An 18,414-nucleotide genomic window follows, 5' to 3' on the forward strand; every position below is an offset into this window, starting at 1 on the left:
TCCAAAGCAGGCTCCAGGCTCTGAGCTGTCAGCACAGAGTCTGACGCGGGGCTCAAACTCAGGAGGTGTGAGATCACAACCTGAGCCGAAGTCGGACGCTCAACCGACTGAGCCACCCAGGCACCCCTCATTTATTTTTGAGAGAGACAGAGCATGAGTAAGGGAAGGGCAGAGAAAGAGGGAGACACAGAATCTGAAGCAGGCTCCAGGCTCTGAGCTGTCAGCACAGAGCCCAACACGGGGCTCAAACTCATGAACCGTGAGATCATGACCTGAGCCCAAGTCAGACATGTAACCGGCTGAGCCACCTAGGAGCCCCAGAGTTTGTACCTTTTGACTCCCTTCACCCATTCTGCACACCCCCTTATACCCCACCTCTGGTAACCACCAATCTGTTCTCTGTATCTATGAATTTGGGTTGTTTTTTTTTTTTTAATTTTTGTTTTGGGGATTGGGGGGGTGTGTTTTGTTGTTTGTTTTTTAGATTCCACATATCAGTGGAATCATGTTATGTTTGTCTTTCTGTGACAGGCTTTTTTCACTTAGCGAAATGCCCTCAAGCTCCGTTCATGTTGTTGCAAATGTCAAGATTCTCTTCTTGGAATGCTGTTCATGGCGGAATAGTATTCCATTGTAACAATTATAACACAACTTCCTTATCTATTCTTCCATGGATGGACACTTAGATTTTTTCCATGTCATGGCTGTCATAAGGAATGCTGCAGTAAACGTGAGGGTACGGATACCTTTTTGAGTTAGTGAAACACCTCTAATTTTTATTAACTTCACGTATTGGGAGTAAGAAATCTGAACAAAATTCTTCTACATAAAAAATAGAAAGTCTTTGAAGGAAGGGAGGAGGGAAAGGAAAATTGCCTCAGCCCTCGGAATTGTTGGGACCCAAAGAAAGTCTAGAGGAGTCTTCCTTCCCATACACACACCGGCGCCTGTCCTTTGCTCCCCATCCTAAGGCGGGCTCCAGCTGGGGAGACCTAGGTGGGCTCAGCATGTTGGTGAAGTTTACAGTGAGCCCATCTCCCCTACAAGGCCTTGGGCAAGGCTGAGGCATTTGTGGGTTACAGTGCATGGGTTTCTGCTCAGCAATTGGGGGAAAGATAGAAGAAGCGATACAGATCTTTAAGTAAGGTGACCACGAAGCATGCATGCGCTGGCTACTCTTGGTGCCCCAGTCTTTGCATTGGTTATGGCCCTGACAATTTACATATAGATTTGATTTTCACATGCAGAATGTATTTTCCCCAAGTAATTTTTGCACTGTGATGTATGTGGAGAACAGATTGGAGAAGGCAGAGTAGATGTGCAGTGGGGCCAGTAAGAAGCATTTCAATATCCAGGGGAGATTGGCTGGTGGTCTGGTTCAGTGTGGCATTTGGGCTGATTCTTGCATCCCAAGGCAGTATGAAAACAGAAGTTTCCTCTATCTCTGATTTATGCTCTGCACACCATTTAGCTTTAGCAGTGACCATTTGACTTTTCTTTTCTTTCCAGCTTTATTGGGATATAACTGACATATAACATTGTGTGAGTTTAAGGTGTGCGATGTGTTGATTTGATACAGGTATATACTAGCAATGACCATTTGGAACCAATGTCAGGCAGCTTGTTTCTTGCTCTGTTTTTGACAGCGATGGTGACACTTCCTGTATTGCTGGAGGGAAGGGTAGGTGATGTGGTAGCTGCCTTGGGGCCTTTTTTCTTCTTTCTCGAGATCCTAATGAGCTGGGGCTTTCTCTGTCCTCATTCCCAGGTAACAAGTACGAAGTCAAGGTATGCACTGGTGATGTCATTGGTGCAGGGACCGATGCTGATGTCGTCATCAATATCTTCGGAGAGTATGGAGACACGGGTAATGGGTTTGAAATCCTCTCTTCCCTAGCTGTGCCCTGTTCTGCTTCTTAGCTGGGCCCCCCCCCCCCCCCACTCCTGGCAGAGGAAGGCAGCTCCAAGTCTCTTCTGTTGAGCAATAATTCTGCCTGTGGTGTGGTTTGTCACAGCCTTCCCTGGGCAGCAAGGTGCTCATCTTGTAAAATGTATGTGTGTGATGTGTTTTCAGAATAAGGTGTTTTTGGGTTCGGGTCTATTTAAAATTGTCCTTCATCCTAGACAAGAACAGACCCAAGCTTTACTTCCATCAGGGAGCTCAATTGTTACTTTCCTAACCTCCTTAAGCTCCATCTTGAGTTATATTTTGAATGTGGCTGGGCATGGCTTGATTCAGTGCACTGGCTTGATGCAGACCAGAATGGGATCAGGGGATAGAATTAGACTTGGCTTCATGGGTGAAGCAAGAGCTGAGGACACAGACATGGCTGCAGGTGTTGGGAGACCATTCAGGCCAGTAGAACTGGGATGGAGAGTCTCTCCTGCTTCTTCCAATTTTATGAAATAACAGAGGAGTCAGAAAATCTACCGAGGTGTGAACTTTGGACACAATGTATTAAAGAATTCAGAATGCATTGCTGAGCTTATAAGAAGAGAAGAGAAATCTCCAGGTGCCAGAAATCAAGAGGGAGCTCAAAACCAAAGTATTAGCTCTGAATTGGTGCTGTGGCTCTTGGAAGGAGGGACCTTTCATGTTCAGTTATCTACAGGATAGATTGTCATCCCCGTTTGGGGTCAGAAAATGAGATTTCGTCCTGCATGAAGCAAGACAGGCAAAATTAGAACCACATATAAAGCCAGAAGCCCTGAAAGTTCACAGGAACATCTTCAGTGAAAAAATAGGCCAGGAAAAAATTTGCTCATCAGTACAGTAACCTTATCTCTGCAAGAGCTCTAGATTGAAAAGACAGTTGCTGAGAAATCGATACCTCCTGCTTGCATACATGTGGGCTTGACCTCCGATTTTACACTACAGGTGTGATTTGGGAACCCCCACTCCCCCAAAGGACACAAAATTGGTTCCGTGCCAGTAATACCCTTGGGAGTTTACAGAAGCATTGTATAACATTCCCAAAGATAAGGTACTGGAGATGACTTCACTTTCCAAAATTACCAAACACTCAAGGGCATAATCCACCATGACTAAACATCAGTGGACACAATAGATTAAATCCTGCAGAATTTCAGATAATAATCTGAGAAAAACTATAGTTTAAGAATGTTTAAATGGACTAGAGACATGAACAAAACAATGGAAGAAAATAAAAAGTCCCCATGAAAAATATAGTAAACAGAAATATAGAAAATGAAAATGTAGTTACCAAATATAAACACTTAATGGATGTGCTAGGCAACACAATTAGAAACCACTGAATAGAGATTATAAACTGTAACACAAATAAGAGCAAAATACTCAGATATAGCAGAGGTATAAAGAGTTGGAAAATATAAATGAGAGGTCATGAGATATGTAGGACAGAGTAAGTTGTGATAGATGTTGAACAGGAGTTCCAAATAGAGAATCCATAGAATAAGCAAGAGGATATATTTGAAGAGATAACGGCTGAAACTTTTTCAAAATTGAGCAAAGATACAAATTTTCAGATTAAAGTAACAGAAGGAATCATTGAGCAGCATAAATGAAAACAAATCCACATTTAGATACATTGTGGTAAAACCAAAGGCAAAGGGAAAGATCTTAAAAGTAACCAGATTTGGCAGATTCTCTTCCACAGAAACAATTGGGTTGATAGCAAATTCCTGTCTGCTACCTACACAAGGTCATAAGTTCATGGAATAATAGCTTTAGCGTTCTGAGCAAGAATATATATCAACCTAGAACTCTAGATCCAGTTAGCTTATCATTCCAGAGGGAGGGCAAAATTAATGAATTGCCTTGCAAACAAAGAGAAATAGTTACCACTCATAGACTTAAGCAGCTACTGAAGAATATGCTTTAAGAAAAAGGAAATCTGGGGGGCGCCTGGGTGGCGCAGTCGGTTAAGCGTCCGACTTCAGCCAGGTCACGATCTCACGGTCCGTGAGTTCGAGCCCCGCGTCAGGCTCTGGGCTGATGGCTCAGAGCCTGGAGCCTGTTTCAGATTCTGTGTCTCCCTCTCTCTCTGACCCTCCCCCATTCATGCTGTCTCTCCCTGTCTCAAAAATAAATAAACGTTAAAAAAAAATTAAAAAAAAAAAAAAGAAAAAGGAAATCTGGGGCGCCTGGGTAGCTCAGTCAGTTAAGCATCCGACTTTGGCTCAGGTCATGATCTCGCGGTTTGTGGGTTTGAGCCCCACTTGGGCTCTGTGCTGACAGCTCTGTGCTGTCTCCCTCTCTCTCTCCCCCTCCCCTGCTCGCACTCTGTGCACACACTCTCTCAAAAATGAACATTAAAAAAAATGAAAAAACATTAAAAAAATAGTAAAAAGAAAAAGGAAATCATGCCCACAAGACAGGTAAAGCAGGGAAGAAAGTGAGCAAAACTATTGATAATTATGTGACAAAGCTAAGCAAGCACTGGCTATAGTAAACAATTCTAATAATGACTATCACTAGGGCATGAGAAAATGTGGACCCAAAATACTCAAACACAGTAATCTTAAGGAAGGCAGATAATGAAAGTTAAAACATAATTAGGTTCTTGGCCACAGTTCATTCCCCAAGTGATAGGAGAGTAGAGACATTGATGAACTTTAGACCTCAGTGAGTCCAGTATGCATATTAAAATTGTAAAAGTAACCATGCCCCCCCCCAATACAAAATGTGTAACTTCTAAACCAATAGAGGGAATAAAGAGAATAAAGCCTCAATAAAATCCAATAGAAGGCAGGAAATGAGGAAAGGGGAACAAAGAAAAAGAATGGCCAATCATAAAAAAAAGTAAATGTATAATAATCACAATAAATACAAATAAACTAAACTCATCAGTGAAAGGATAGTGTTTTCATATTAAATGAAAAGAAAGAAAAATCCAGCTTAAACATGTGATGCCGAAGGGCTGAGAATAAATAAAACTGAATGACATATGTCAGGAGCATGTCAAATAACACAGCAGATGGTTGTGTAGCTATATTATTATTCGTCAAATTAAACTTTAAGGCAAAAACCACTTTATGAGAAATAAAAGTATATCGGACAATGACAAAAGGAACAACGAACCTACAAGATGTAATAATTATGAACGCTTATAAATTTTACAGCATATTCTCAAAATGTGGGAAACAGAAATTAACTAAATTCTTGAAGAAACTTGACGAATGCCTAAGTATAATGGAAGATTTTAATACATCACTCTCAATAACTGATAAGTAAAATGGATAAAAATTTAGTATGGATACAGAAGACTTTAACTACACAGTTAATAAGCTTGATCTACTGGATCTATGTAGATTCCTGTGTCCAACTGGTAGAGAATACACATTCTTTTCAAGCACTTAATGACCACATGCTAAACCACAAAGCAAATCTTAACAAACTGAAATTAAGCAATAAGACAGAGACAGGATTCTTTGATCACAGTCAGTAAAATTAGAAGAAACTCCAACCTCTCAGTTCATTTGGAAACAAATTTTAACTTTCATGAAAAATAATCAACTATAAAATCCAGGAGAATGATCAGAACCATGGGAGAGAAAGTTTAATAAAGATGCTGGGTACAAGATTAATAGATAAATCTTAATAGAAACAACAAGCGAACATTTAATTCAAAAATAAATTAATAGCAATATTAAGGTGCCTAATAGCACCTTACAATGGCAATTATAAGGTGCCTAAGAAAAACTAACAAAAAGAGCTTTCTGTAAAGAATATAAATATTTACTTGAGGATATACGAGAATATTTAAACGGAGAAATATGCTCGTGGAGGAGAATGGTCTCAAATTCATTAAGAAGTCAAATTTTCCCAGATTAGCCTGTGAATGCAATGCAATTTCAGTTACATTTCCAAAAGGCAATATCCCACAGTTTAAGCCGCTAATAAAATTGCCATCCATAAGGGCTAACTATTTCCAAGACTATTTTGAATAAGGAAAATAATATTAACAATATTAATAAGTGAGGGTATTTACTCTGATCTCTAAAAGATACCACAGATCTCTAAAAACTAAAACAGTGTGGTATGGATAGAAGGAGAAACAAACCAGTGAAACAGAATAGAGTCTAGACCCACACAGAGAGATAGTGTTATAAATCAGAAAGAAAGGATGGAATATTCAATTATTGGTGTGCAAACAATTGTCTTACCATATGAGGAAAGATAAAATTAAATCTTTTTACCTTTCACCACACACAAAGGTAACTTCCAGATGGGCTACAGACTTACGTGTGTAAAAGCAACACTATGAAATTTTTAGAAGAAACTTTAAGAGCATGTCTTTTGAATTTCAATTTAGGATGGAGTTTCTTGAACTATTCACTAAAAGCACAAACAACAAAGGAAAATATCTATGAAGTCTACTAAAACAAAAAAAGTGTCTGTATGATAAAAGACACCATAGACAGAGGAGAGGTAATAAAGAATATAAAATATATGAACAGAAAAAATTACAGAAGAGCAAGATCTAAATGGCCAACATATATGGGTATATCTCTCCCCCCCCCCCAAAAAAATATATGTATATGAACAGTATATATTATAATCTCTCCACATAATCAAGAGAATGTAAATTAAAATCACAATGAGATACTATGGTATATATATTGATAGAAACTTTTTAAGTATATATGTTAATGATGATTGTGGGGAATGGGACCCCGAATACACTGCTGGTGATAATTGATGTACAAGCATTTTGGAAGGTAATTTTACAATACCTAATACACCAAAGGTGAGCACACCCCAGGACCCAGCGACTCTTTGTAGGTGTCCACTCAGAGCATTTGTCACAGAAATGTAGCGGAAGGCAGTTATGAAAGAGTCCATTTCAGTGCTGTTTACAATAGCAAAAAACCAGGCACAACCAAAATGTCTATCAGCAGAAGAAACATTAATAGTATTTTCTTTATTCAATGACTTTTATATAGCAGTTCCACAAATGACCTCAAGCTACCAGCATCAACAGGGTAATCTCAAAAGCATAATATCAACTGAAAGGAAAGTCAGTTGCACAGGGTATGTTGACGATGGTAGGATGATTAGAGAGCGATAGCAACAGCCTCCGTCACTAACATAACACTTTCCATGGGTGGGTGTCACCACCAGTGTTTAGTGTGTACCAATTCAGTTCATCCTCACAGCAGGACCCTGTGTGGTGGTGCCATTATCCCCACTGTATAGATGAGGAACCTGAGACAGAGAGATATGCACTGCGATGTTATTTATGTAAATTCTGAAACATGCAAAAATAGCACGTTTTCTTTATGAATACCTCCATGTGCAAACAAAAATTCACGCGGACGATACATATTGCTTGTGGATAGTGTTTATTTAGGGGAGGGAGAAGGCGGGGGAAGGCAGGATGGCCAGTGAGACTGTAGACTTACCAGTTATGTCTTCTTTAAGACAGAGAAAGGTCTCAAGCAAATTAGACAAAGTGTTAGCATCTGTTCTGCCTCTGAAATCTGGGCAGTGGGTGTACAGATGTCTTCCTTTTTTTTTAATGTTTTTTAAATTATTTATTTTTGAGAGAGAGAGGGAGCACGAGTGGGGGAGGGGCAGAGAGAGAGGGAGACAGAAGATCCGAAGCAGGCTCTGCACTGACAAGTGAGCCCGAGGTGGGTCTCAAACTCAGGACCTGAGCCGAAGTTGGAGGCTCAACCGACTGAGCCACCCAGGCACCCCTCTACAGATGTTTTATACTACTTTCTGTACGGTTTTGAGTTTTTGCCATTTAAAACGTAGAAAGATTTAAAGAATTAAATTTTAGAGGAGAAGGTGAATGGATGGCATCAGCACGGAGCTGGTGCTTAGGTGGGGCCATAAGGGTTAATATGACCTGTAAGCTTGGGAACATAATAATGGAAAATTGAAAAGCAGAAAGAACAGGTTAGAATGGATCCTAATGACGTGCTTATCACCCAGTGTGACTTCCGACGTGTAATTTCAGTTCTCCAAGCTTGTTTCTTCATCCACAAGACAGAATTAATAATACCCCCTCGCAGATTGTGGTGACAAATAGAAAGGAAAGAAAAAAAAAATCTATGTGAAACTAATGTGTCTGATGGTGGCCATCCTGTTTTCCAGAAAAGGAGGCAGGCCTAAGGAAGTGTGTCGGCTGTCAGGGTCCCAGCACAATCCTGGACCAACTTCCGTGGTTGTGCTCCCAGTTTGGGACAAGCAACTGGTACAAGCCAGGCAGGGTCTCAGCTCCAGGGATGGGGGTACACATGTGGTTACCAGGATGGGAACTCCAGACTAAGATAGAAATCAGAAGCCCAGTTATGGGACCTGGGCACAAGCCACACACAGGACAAGCTTGACTGGAGGTTGCAACGAGAGATTTACAGAGCCCAGAGATCTCAGGGTAGAGCTATTCTTGTTGACTTAAAAAAAAAAAAAAAATTTAACACTGTTGTTAGAGTAGTTTTAGGTTCACGGCAAAAGTGGGTACAAGTACAGAAAGTACCTATGTACCACCTGACCCCCACCCTGCCCGCCAGCCTCCCGCCTTATTGACTTTTGAGACTACCTTCAGTGGGCAGACCATTGGTTCTTTCTCCTCTTCGGGTCTCCTTTGTAAGTTTCTTGCCTGTGTGTGTGTACAGGGGAGCGTAGGCTGGAAAATGAAAAGGACAACTTTGAAAGGGGAGCTGAAGACAAGTTCATTCTCGATGCTCCCGATCTGGGGCAGCTGATGAAGATCAATATTGGCCACAACAACAAGGGCGGGTCTGCAGGTTGGTTCCTGTCCAAGGTAGGTTCACTGCCTGTCTGTGGTTCCTGTGGCCTGGGAGGGGGAATTCTGGCTCTTCAGAGGGTATATTTCAGCCCTGACTTCCCTCTCTTGGTCTGTCTGTCTCCACTCTTCTACCTAAGCCTGCTGGCCAACCATACTGCCCGACCCTGCCCACATTACCCCCTTCCCAGAAAGCCCAGGTCTCCCATCGGAATGTAACCAGGGCCTGATCATCCTTCAAGACTCTGCCGTGAAGCTCTCCCTGACTTGCCCACCGGAACCTCTCCCTCCCATGAATGTTTATAACCCTGCCTGTTTAGAGCATTTGTTGGTCCCTAATCGTAAGCTTTCTTGTGACTTATCTTGGGCTGTTGCCTTGCATCTTAGATGCCTTGTAGTCTCACCAACCCAAGACAAGGTAAGAATCAAGAAGAAAGCAAAAAGGCTTCTGGGAAGCTAAAACAGTAGGTTCAGAGCTCGTGAGGAGAGCTCATGCCCCTGGCTTTATCTTGCCCTGTCCTGATTTTGAAGGAGAGACCCCCTCAGACTCTCTCTCATAGCCTAGTGCTCACTTACAGTCCCTTCTAGCAAACTCTTGCCTGCAATTTTAAACCTAAAGTAGAAGATTAGAGAGGGAAAGAGTCCTTGTATTAGGTAGGCCTGTTGAAAACTGTAATGGGGACTCAGAGAAGATAGAAAAAGCCAAAAAATAATGAAAAATCCATAGAAGTCTGAGGTCACTTAGAAAATGGGCTATCAGCTCTTTGCAGATACTTCCCTTCATGAGGCTATCAGTATATTTCAGCTCATTCCAGAATGATAGGGAAAGGTTATTGTATAACATAGTTTTGAAAAATATTTTGAAAAAGCTCTTAGCGCTTAAAACAGAAACCCTTCCAATTTGAGACAATTTGACAATGGAGAATGAGGCTGTCTGATAGGTGAGGTTTTGTTATTGCTTAACTTCATTTACCTTCTAATGTCAGTAGTGGTTGACCTGCAGTTATCAGAAGACTTCTCATCCACACAAAATCCAGATGTGGCAGCTGCTTTCTAGGACACCTGCTTTCTTGCTGTGTCACCATCCTGGGCACTGTGGCTTTCATCCTCTACCTTGTTGCCTCACGATCACATGATGGCTGCTGAGCCTCTAGGCATCTTAAGTGTGTTCCAGACAGGAAGAAAAGGGAAGACCCAAGGGGAAAACCACTTTTTTTTTCCTGGCAAACCTTTCTTTATTTTGAGAGATGCAGTGTCCTCCTTAGGCCTTTTGTCTACATTTCATTGGCCAGAAATGAGTTGTGTGACCAACCTAGCTACAGTGGAAACTGGGACAAATGGCTGGCTTTCCAGCCTTTATAAGAAGAAGGTGATCAGGAAAGGGCTGAGAGCATCCTTTCATGTCTGCCACACTCCTCTCCGTAACTAGCCTGGAAGTTCCTTGAGGGCCTCTCCCCAGCTCTTGGCGTGGGATGGGGCATGAATTGGTGAAGTGAGGAATGGCCAAGGTTCCTTTGGAAAGGAAGGGGTTTGTTTGGCCGTAAGAGCAGCCAGCCTGGTGCCGAACAGGGTTCTAGGAGGCTAAATGCTGCTTGGATTGGAGAAGAAATGGGGCAGGGATCCAGAACGAGAATAGCCAATGAGAGGCCGGGGTGTGTCTCCAGGTTGGAGGAGGGAGAGGAGGCAGGTGCGGTTTGTGACCTCAGCCGGGATGAGGCACAGAGCAGGTACCTCGAAGCCCAGTTCCCTCATCCGGGGAAGAAGAACCATCTGAGTGAAAACCCAGGGTTAGTGCAAAGAGCTGCAAGGTGCACCCCAGGGCCTGGGTGTGGCCTTGACAGGTTTTCCAACTGCCCTCTCCTGAGGTCAGGTTCCTTCTTGGTCACATGGGCCCACTCACCCCACTTCTGTGCTCTCAGAAACCTCATGAAGGAAGTGGGTTTTCGTGCCAGAACAGGCCCCTTTGCAAAAGGAAGGGGCAGCTTAGCAGAGTGAAAACATTTTTTTCTTTTTTCTTTTTTTCCTTTAAGGTGTTGTAGATCTCGTTCCATTGCCTTCTGAAATTTGATATTGAGGCCAAGGAGAATTTTGTTTCTTTCAGGATAATCTGTTCTATTTTGTTTTTCTAGCTGGGATGCTTGCAGAATTTTTTTTTCTTTATATTTATAATAATCTAAATTGGGGGGCTCTGTTAGTTCATTTACGCCCCCATCCTCCTTCCCTCCCTCCTTCCTTTCATTCCTTCATTCCTTCCTTTCTTTTGCTTTTGTTTTTTATTTTTCAGGGACACGATTAGTCTTTACTTTTATGCAAAGGATATTTATTTATTCACAATTTATTTATTTGTAGCTCAGAAAAGAGAATCGCCTGTTATATGCCAGATTCTGGCTTGGATGGCATCTGTTCTGGTCTCTTCTTCAGGAGTAACAATTAACCATTTACGGGCTCTCCATTCTCTGTTTTCCAAAGCTCTCAGCTTCTCTCTTGTTCCTTCCACTTTCTGTTCTTTGCACTCCAGGAGAACGTGTCACATTCCCTCACCCTGTCCTGGATTGGCTCCCCCATGCCGTGCTGTCCAGTCCCTTCCTTCTCCTACCAGTGTGCATTCCATTCTAATTCTGAGTGTTTCTCAGAATTTACATGTTTGTTGTAAAAGGTTAGGAACATTTACATGTTCATTGTAAAAGGTTAGGAAATAGAAATAAACAAAAAATAAGGTAAACCTAAACCACCACGATTTCGCCACCCAGAGATGACCAGTGTTCGTGTTTTGATGCAGGTCCCCTCCAGCTATTTTTCTATGAATTAATATACATGTATCATTTTTACAAGCTGCGGTGTCTCCACTTTGAAATAGAACGTGCATATGTCCCCACGTTATTTAAATAGAGTGACATGAGGGTTTTACAGTGCAATTTGTTAATGAGTCCTAGAGTATTCCTTTTTTTAAAATTTTTATTTTTGACAGAGAGAGAGAGAGAGACAGAGCATGAGCGGGGGAGGGGCAGAGAGAGGGAGACACAGAATCCGAAGCAGGCTCCAGGCTCTGAGCTGTCAGCACAGAGCCCGACGCGGGGCTCGAACTCACGGACCGTGAGATCGTGACCTGAGCCGAAGTCGGACGCTCAACCGACTGAGCCACCCAGGCACCCCTAGTCCTAGAGTATTTCAATGCACAGATATAACATGACTTATTGAATCAGTCTTCTTTTGTTGAACATTCTTTTCCTCAAAATTATTGATACTATAAAGAGTGCTGTCACAAACATTCTTATAGCTTATATTTATGCACATCTAGGATTACTTCTTACGGTAAATTCTGAGGAGTTGGGTACAGGGCTTGCAGAATTGTGAGAGCCTTGACAGATTTGCTGCTCTATAGTTTCCTTGATATTTTTCCTTCTTTAGTCTGGTTCCCTTTTACTATCATCTTTTGCCTTTTCAACGCGGCCACTGCTGTCTTAAATATGTTTAGTCCTATTTCATAAAGACCAGTCTTCTTGTATTCCATTAAGCGTGTGTGTTCCCCTCAGTTCTTGTACTGTATCCAGCGTGAGGCCGTTTGCAGAGTTCTCCCCTTCTTCTGGTTCTTTGGAATGATGTTCCCACCTTCCCTCCCTCCTTGTCTCCCTGCTTCCTTCCTTTCTTTTTCTCCTCTTATGTGCTAATCAGGCACTATTTTCAACCAGAAGGCCAAGCACTTGGCTCCTTTCAGGATTAGATTGGTTGTTGTTCTCTGTGCAGCCGTATTGTGTGCAGGGTGAGTTCAGGGTCTGGTAAGGCAGGCCTCCACCCGTCCCCCCCAGTGCTAAGGTGGGTGTCCTCAAAGGTTCACGGTCTTCTGACAGACTCCTGACAGCCTATTCCTGTAACTTAAGCCAAACCAAAAGGCTTCCTGGGGATAAGACATGAAACCAATTTAAGCGCTTCACAGGTCAGTATGCCTGGATTTACTTGATACTTTCCTGAGGAAGAGAGGGAGGAGGGGTTTAGATCTCAGGCAGGGCGGGTGCAAGCCCGAAGCCAGAGGATGGGGGAAAGCACTGTGTCACCATACTGGGGACAGCCAGCTCTAGTGTTCTGCCTCCCCACCTCTGGCCATGTGCTGCCCCTCCACAGTTTACAAGGACCAAGGACTGATCCGCTGGCCCTCAGCTCCCCAGGGACACCAGTTAAAGGGGCTGCTGAACTGCCCGAGTTTCCAGATTTGACACTTGCACAGAAAGTGCCCTTCTTCCTCAGAGTTGCCAGGCTGGTTGCCTTGGACTTCACAGGACAATTGCTCCTTGGGTATTTACGTTCAGGGGCTTGGTGGATAAACCTAAAAGCCAATATAATTATCCACTTCACAGGTGGTCTCCCTTCTAGTCAATTGCCCACATATGCTTCTCAGCCCAGGGGTATGGCCCCTGGGGTGACCAACACCCCCTGTCCCCTGTGTTGCACCCTCTCCTGGAGCATAGGGGGCTGGCATCCTCCTCTCCCCCGGCTCTTGCTTCGCGACCCATGGCTTGGGCCCTCACGTGGGGTTAGTCCACAACTGTGATCAGCTCAGATGGTCATAGCGCTTCAGAAGAGCAACAATCACAAAATGGCACGTCACACTCCAATGGGCCTTGTCCTTGGTCCATCTGCTGCAGTAAAGAGACTTGCCCAAGGCCTTGCAGCTCTTCAGTGGCCAGCCTGGCACTTACCCTGGTCCTCCGCACTCCAGGTCTGGACTCCCTCCCCTGCGTCACGTGTTAGCCCGTCCAGGTCGGGAGATCGATCACCCGCTGCATGCTGTAGGTGGTATAACGGCAGCCCGCACCACAGGCTCCAGGAGGAGGAGGAGACCAAGGCTCATGGAGCTGATCTTAGGGACATCAGGAAGCTCAGTGTGTCCTTCTGTTACCAGATAAAACTCAACAGTCAACAAACATTTGTGTGGCTACCAACGGCAGCTGTTGTGATAAACATCATTCTTCTCTTTTTGCTTTATTGTTTTTGAGAGAGGCAGCACAAGCAGGGGAGGAGCAGAGAGAGAGGGAGACAGAATCTGAAGCAGGTTCCAGGCTGTCAGCGCAGAGCCCAATGTGGGGCTCGAACCCACAAACTGCAAGATCAGTGACCTGAGCTGAGGTCAGGCGCTTAACCCACTGAGCTGCCCAGGTGCCCCAAGCATCACTCTTCTTGAAAGAATAAGACAAGTCCCTAAATAATTATACTTACTATACCCATATACCCCTAAATTTCTGGGAGAGTCCAGCTTTCAGTGAACATTCTGTCATGAGAGTCCCACAAGTAAAGTAATGTCGATCAGATCAGATTTCCTGGCTTGAAGAGTAGAAATCAGAATTACCATGACTTTAATGCCAAGCAGGATGAGATAAAAGTCTTGAGTAAGGAACACACCAAGGTGGTGGGGGTGAGCTGCGTCTCACTGGGCAGCAGGGGTGCCCTGGAGCTGGGCCATGAAGATGGGTAGGGGTTTGCCAGGAGGGGCAGGGAGGAGGACTCCTGTGGTCAGATGAGGAGGAGCCAGAGGGCGAGGCAGGGATACTGAGTGGATCTGGGCCAGAGCACAGGGCTCAGAGGACTGAGAAGTGGGAAGTCATGTTAGGGAGGAAGGTGCGGGCAGGACCACTGCAGGCCCTGATCATAATAAGCCATCAGAGGCCTTCACTGAGCAGTAGCCTGAGGTGGTGGGGGGTGTGTGGGTGGGCTCAGAAGAGAGGGAGTGCAGAGGGTGGAGAGAATCCTAGGCTGTCACCATTCAAATGCTGCCATTTACACTTATTTATATTATGGGACATCGTTTTATAGTTTTTCAGTGTGGTGGCTGAGACCTGGACCATATGGGGAAGGATAGCCTCTTGACAGGGAGAAGATCTCACCTTCCCTTGGTGGGCCTCAGTTTCCCCCAAGGAACATTCATTTGCTTTTCCACAAGCTAGATGCTGAGATTTATTTTAGTGGGTTCATAAACTCCGAAAGTCTTCCTCCTTTTTTCTCCTGTGTCAGAACTTACCTGGTCTTTGCCCTTTGATCTTAGAACTCTGGAAGGAAGCCACAGTTCTCCAGTGGTTCTTGAAATGTGATGATGGCTGCCTATGGGTCACAGGTTACTTTTACTGGATAACATATATGCGTTTTTAGTCTTTATTTTGAGAAAGAGGGCACAAGCGCAAGCAAGGGTGGGGAAGAGAGAGAGGGAGAGAGAGAATCCCAAGCAGACTCCATGCTGTCAGTGCTGAACCCGACTTGGGGCTCGATCTCATGAACCATGAGATCATGACCTGAACTGAAATCAAGACTCGGATGCTTAACCGACTGAGCTGCCCAGGTGTCCCCATTTATGCATTTTTAAAGGAAAGATTGAAAACCCCTTGAAAGCAGAGGCTTGTTTTACATTCTTTGCCTGCCCTCATGCCTGGTACATAGTGGGTACGCTGTGTGGACCACTCAGATTGTGCACATCTCGGGCACCTTGGTGCATGAGTGTGAGGGAGGGGACCCTTCATCCTCCTCAAATTGCTGTGTGTGTGGGTTTCACTTCTGCCCAGAACAGGCCTCTGTTCTAATAGGTTATATAAAATTGGTGCACATTTTTTTCAGTGTAGAGCAGGGAGAGCTGTCATGAATCATACGTGACACTCCCCATCGATCTAAAATCTAGTGACTCCAGGACCCATGCCATGTGCTCACACGGGCACGTTTACCTTGCAGGGCGGGGCGGAAATGAAGGCCCCAAGGCCCTGGATCATCTGAGTGTATCTCTAAACCATCGGGAAGAATAGGGAAGAAATGACCCCTGCTTGGGCAGCTCCATCTTTTCCTCCTCTTCTTTGGGGTAGAAGAATAAGCTACTTTTACCATTGGCTGGTCCGATCTTATGACTCTGCTATGTCCTTGCGGCTGCTGAAGACAGTGGGTTCCACCGTGGACAGGCCTTCTCTGGCTGCGGCCTCGTCTCCCAGGCGGCTCGTGACCCCTCCTTGCCCTCTTGCCTCTCAGAAGGCCAGCGCTGCCTGGGGGCTTTCTGCCCATGGAGAGTATTCCTCCAGGAGATAATGGTTCTTGCTTTTTATTAGGTCATTGCTTCTGACTGTCTGTCTGTCTCTCACACACACAGTGTCTGTCTCTCTCTCTCTCCCCTTTCCTGCCTCCAAGAATGTGCTTCTATCAGTCATGGTGAGGGGCGTTTCTATTTCCCCAGTCCTATTTTACAGCGGTCGCTGCCACAACAACAGAATCTGGGTAACAGTGGTCTGGAGGGAACACCACCATTTCATTCTCTTAGCGAAAACCATTCCTGACATGTCCTGGATTCTTGAAAGGAACTCCATGAAATCCCAGAGGTGTGTGGGCAACTTGTAAATGGAAGTGGGAGAGCCGCTCACTCCTCCCTCGGAAGGGGCTCTTGGTTATGACTGTCTAAGCATCAGGGGTCATGAGTGAGCCACAACCCAGCCAGCAGAGGCCAGGACGCCTCTGAGAGAACCCGCTCCCCACCCCCCACACCCCTGTACAGTCTTTACATACGGCAGTCGGCATGTGGTCATTTCCCTCCCTGCCTCCCCTTCTCTGCTCCTGCCCACTGAAGGATCACCGTCTGCTACCAGATGTGCTCCCAGATACCCTGCTCCCCGGGAGCCAGCTTCCTCCAGCCTCATCTTGTAGACCTTGGGGCCAAAAGTTTTGATGAATAATTGTTTACATATTTTAATATGCATCTAGAAAAGGTTTTTTTTAATTTTTTATAATTTTTTTAATGTTTATTTTTGAGAGAGAGAGAGAGACAAAGCAAGGGAGGGAAGAGAGAGAGGGAGACAGAGAATCCCAAGCAGTCTCCCAGCTCCGAGCTGAGCTGTTGGCACAGAGCCTGACGCAGGGCTCGGACTCATGAGCCACGCAAGATCATGACCGGAGCTGAAGTCGGACGCTTCACCCAGGCACCCCTAGAAAAGTTTAAGACCTGTTCATGGACTCTGATACTTTCTGCACCAGTATTTAACCTCTCATCATCTCTCTTGGCCCTTCTTTGTATTTAGTATTTTGGAAAATCTAATTTTTCCAAAAATGTATTCAAATATTGTCTCTTTCCTTCGTGGCTCAGCTAGTTTTGTCTTGTAGAGGTAGTTAATGATACACGTTCTATTTCTCAGATTAGCTAAACTTCTCAGGTGAGGAATTTCCATCAGACACCAGGCCAGTAGGGGGCCCTTTATTGATGACAACTGTGAGGGTGGTATTGATGATGAGCTGTGAGGGTGGTGTTCTCGCTCTTGAAACCGTGGCTGGTACGCTAGTCTGTGAACACTGAAAGACAGAGATGGTGAATCTGTATGCCAAGGTTTATTAGTAGGCTTGATAGCTTCTCTGATAAACGAAGTCCTGTTTTCCTTCACTCTGCTTTTCCAACTTTGTGGGAGCCAGAGTGAAGGGGGTTAGGAGGCAGGCTGAAGCCTCAGACCTTTGTCATTGACTCCCCAGTCTCCCCCTAACACGGAGATGAAAACCACCGAGAAATGTGCAGATAGAAATGTTGTGAGAGGCTGGACTTTGACAGCAGAGCCCTCTCTGGCCTGTGCCACAGTGGCCTCCAGGTGCTCAGCTTTAAAAGTACAGACACTCCATCAAATCAGCAGGCTCTGAAGGGTGACTCACACCAACCAAACTCACAAGGGACTGATTTATAACCCAAAGCCTGAATGCTGGATATATCTGAGGAGAGAAGGCTGGGAGGACAGTGGCTTCCAGTCACTGGTTCAGGCCACTGGCTTTTCCCTAGTGGGTGGTATCCTTAGGAAAACAGCTCTTAGCCCAGAAAGTTCTTTTTTTGAAAACGGGATTAGAATAGGGTGAGATGGCTTCAGGCAGCCCAGTGTGTGCCCTGTTTCCACACTGCAGACATTTTGATCTTAGGAAGGGAGTCTTTCATTGAAATCGCCACCCCCCCCCACCCCCCGCCGCCCTTGGGCAATCTTGGGAACACCTGGGCAGACACTTTCACTTTCCAACTCACCCTGTCTCCAGATGCTTCTGCCTGCACAGGGCTACAACTGGGGGAGAGATTCTAGTTATTGATGAGTCTGCTTATCTTAGAGTGGGTTTTCAGTTGGGCTCCTGGCACGCTTGAAAGGGCCTTTCAGCTCCTTGGTAAACTCTGAAAGACATTCTTATCTCAGCCTCGCCAGCCTGGCCCACATGTGAGTGCCCTGTGGGAGGCTTTGTAGACGGCCACTTCCATTATCCTTGCTATCAGTGGCTGATGTTTTCTGACCTGATCACCAGACCCTGGGATTCTGTGTGCCTCATTTGGGGCTTGTAATTCTCCTTGCGTGGACTCGGCTTCTCACCGAGGGTAGGGTCCCAGGCTTCAGCAGGTGGGGAAGGTGATGCTCTCGTTGCAGTCTGTAAATCCAGGCTTCACACCCGGGTCTCACAGGGCACATCCTGCCAAATTTCCTGCACTTAGTTGTGAAAATGATCTGCAGCAGAGGAGGGAATAGTGGCTCAGTCATTCAAGTAGGAGGTACTTGCCAGTCGTCCCCATATGCCTCTCAGTGCTTTGCAAAAGGCATGTGCTTGTGCTAAGCTTTCCCTGGGCCACAAAGAAGGTGAGAGTGTGTTCTTAGAGTGCATTCAAGTGATGGAGGTATTCGATCACCAGGTGCGCTGTTAGTGACCCTTG

The 18,414-nt window shown here is 44.9% G+C and overlaps 1 protein-coding gene across 1 annotated transcript in view; it reads left to right on the top strand.

Annotated features, from left to right (window-relative positions):
- Positions 1 to 18,414, top strand: part of LOXHD1 (lipoxygenase homology PLAT domains 1) — a 163,209-nt gene that overhangs the window by 34,928 nt on the left and 109,867 nt on the right. The window contains exons 5-6 of the mRNA XM_049620144.1: positions 1,769 to 1,867; positions 8,608 to 8,756. Coding sequence (XP_049476101.1) covers positions 1,769 to 1,867; positions 8,608 to 8,756 — 248 coding nt within the window. The remainder of the gene's footprint in view (positions 1 to 1,768; positions 1,868 to 8,607; positions 8,757 to 18,414) is intronic.

Source organism: Panthera uncia (genome assembly GCF_023721935.1).
Source record: "Panthera uncia isolate 11264 chromosome D3 unlocalized genomic scaffold, Puncia_PCG_1.0 HiC_scaffold_8, whole genome shotgun sequence".
NCBI lineage: Eukaryota > Metazoa > Chordata > Mammalia > Carnivora > Felidae > Panthera > Panthera uncia.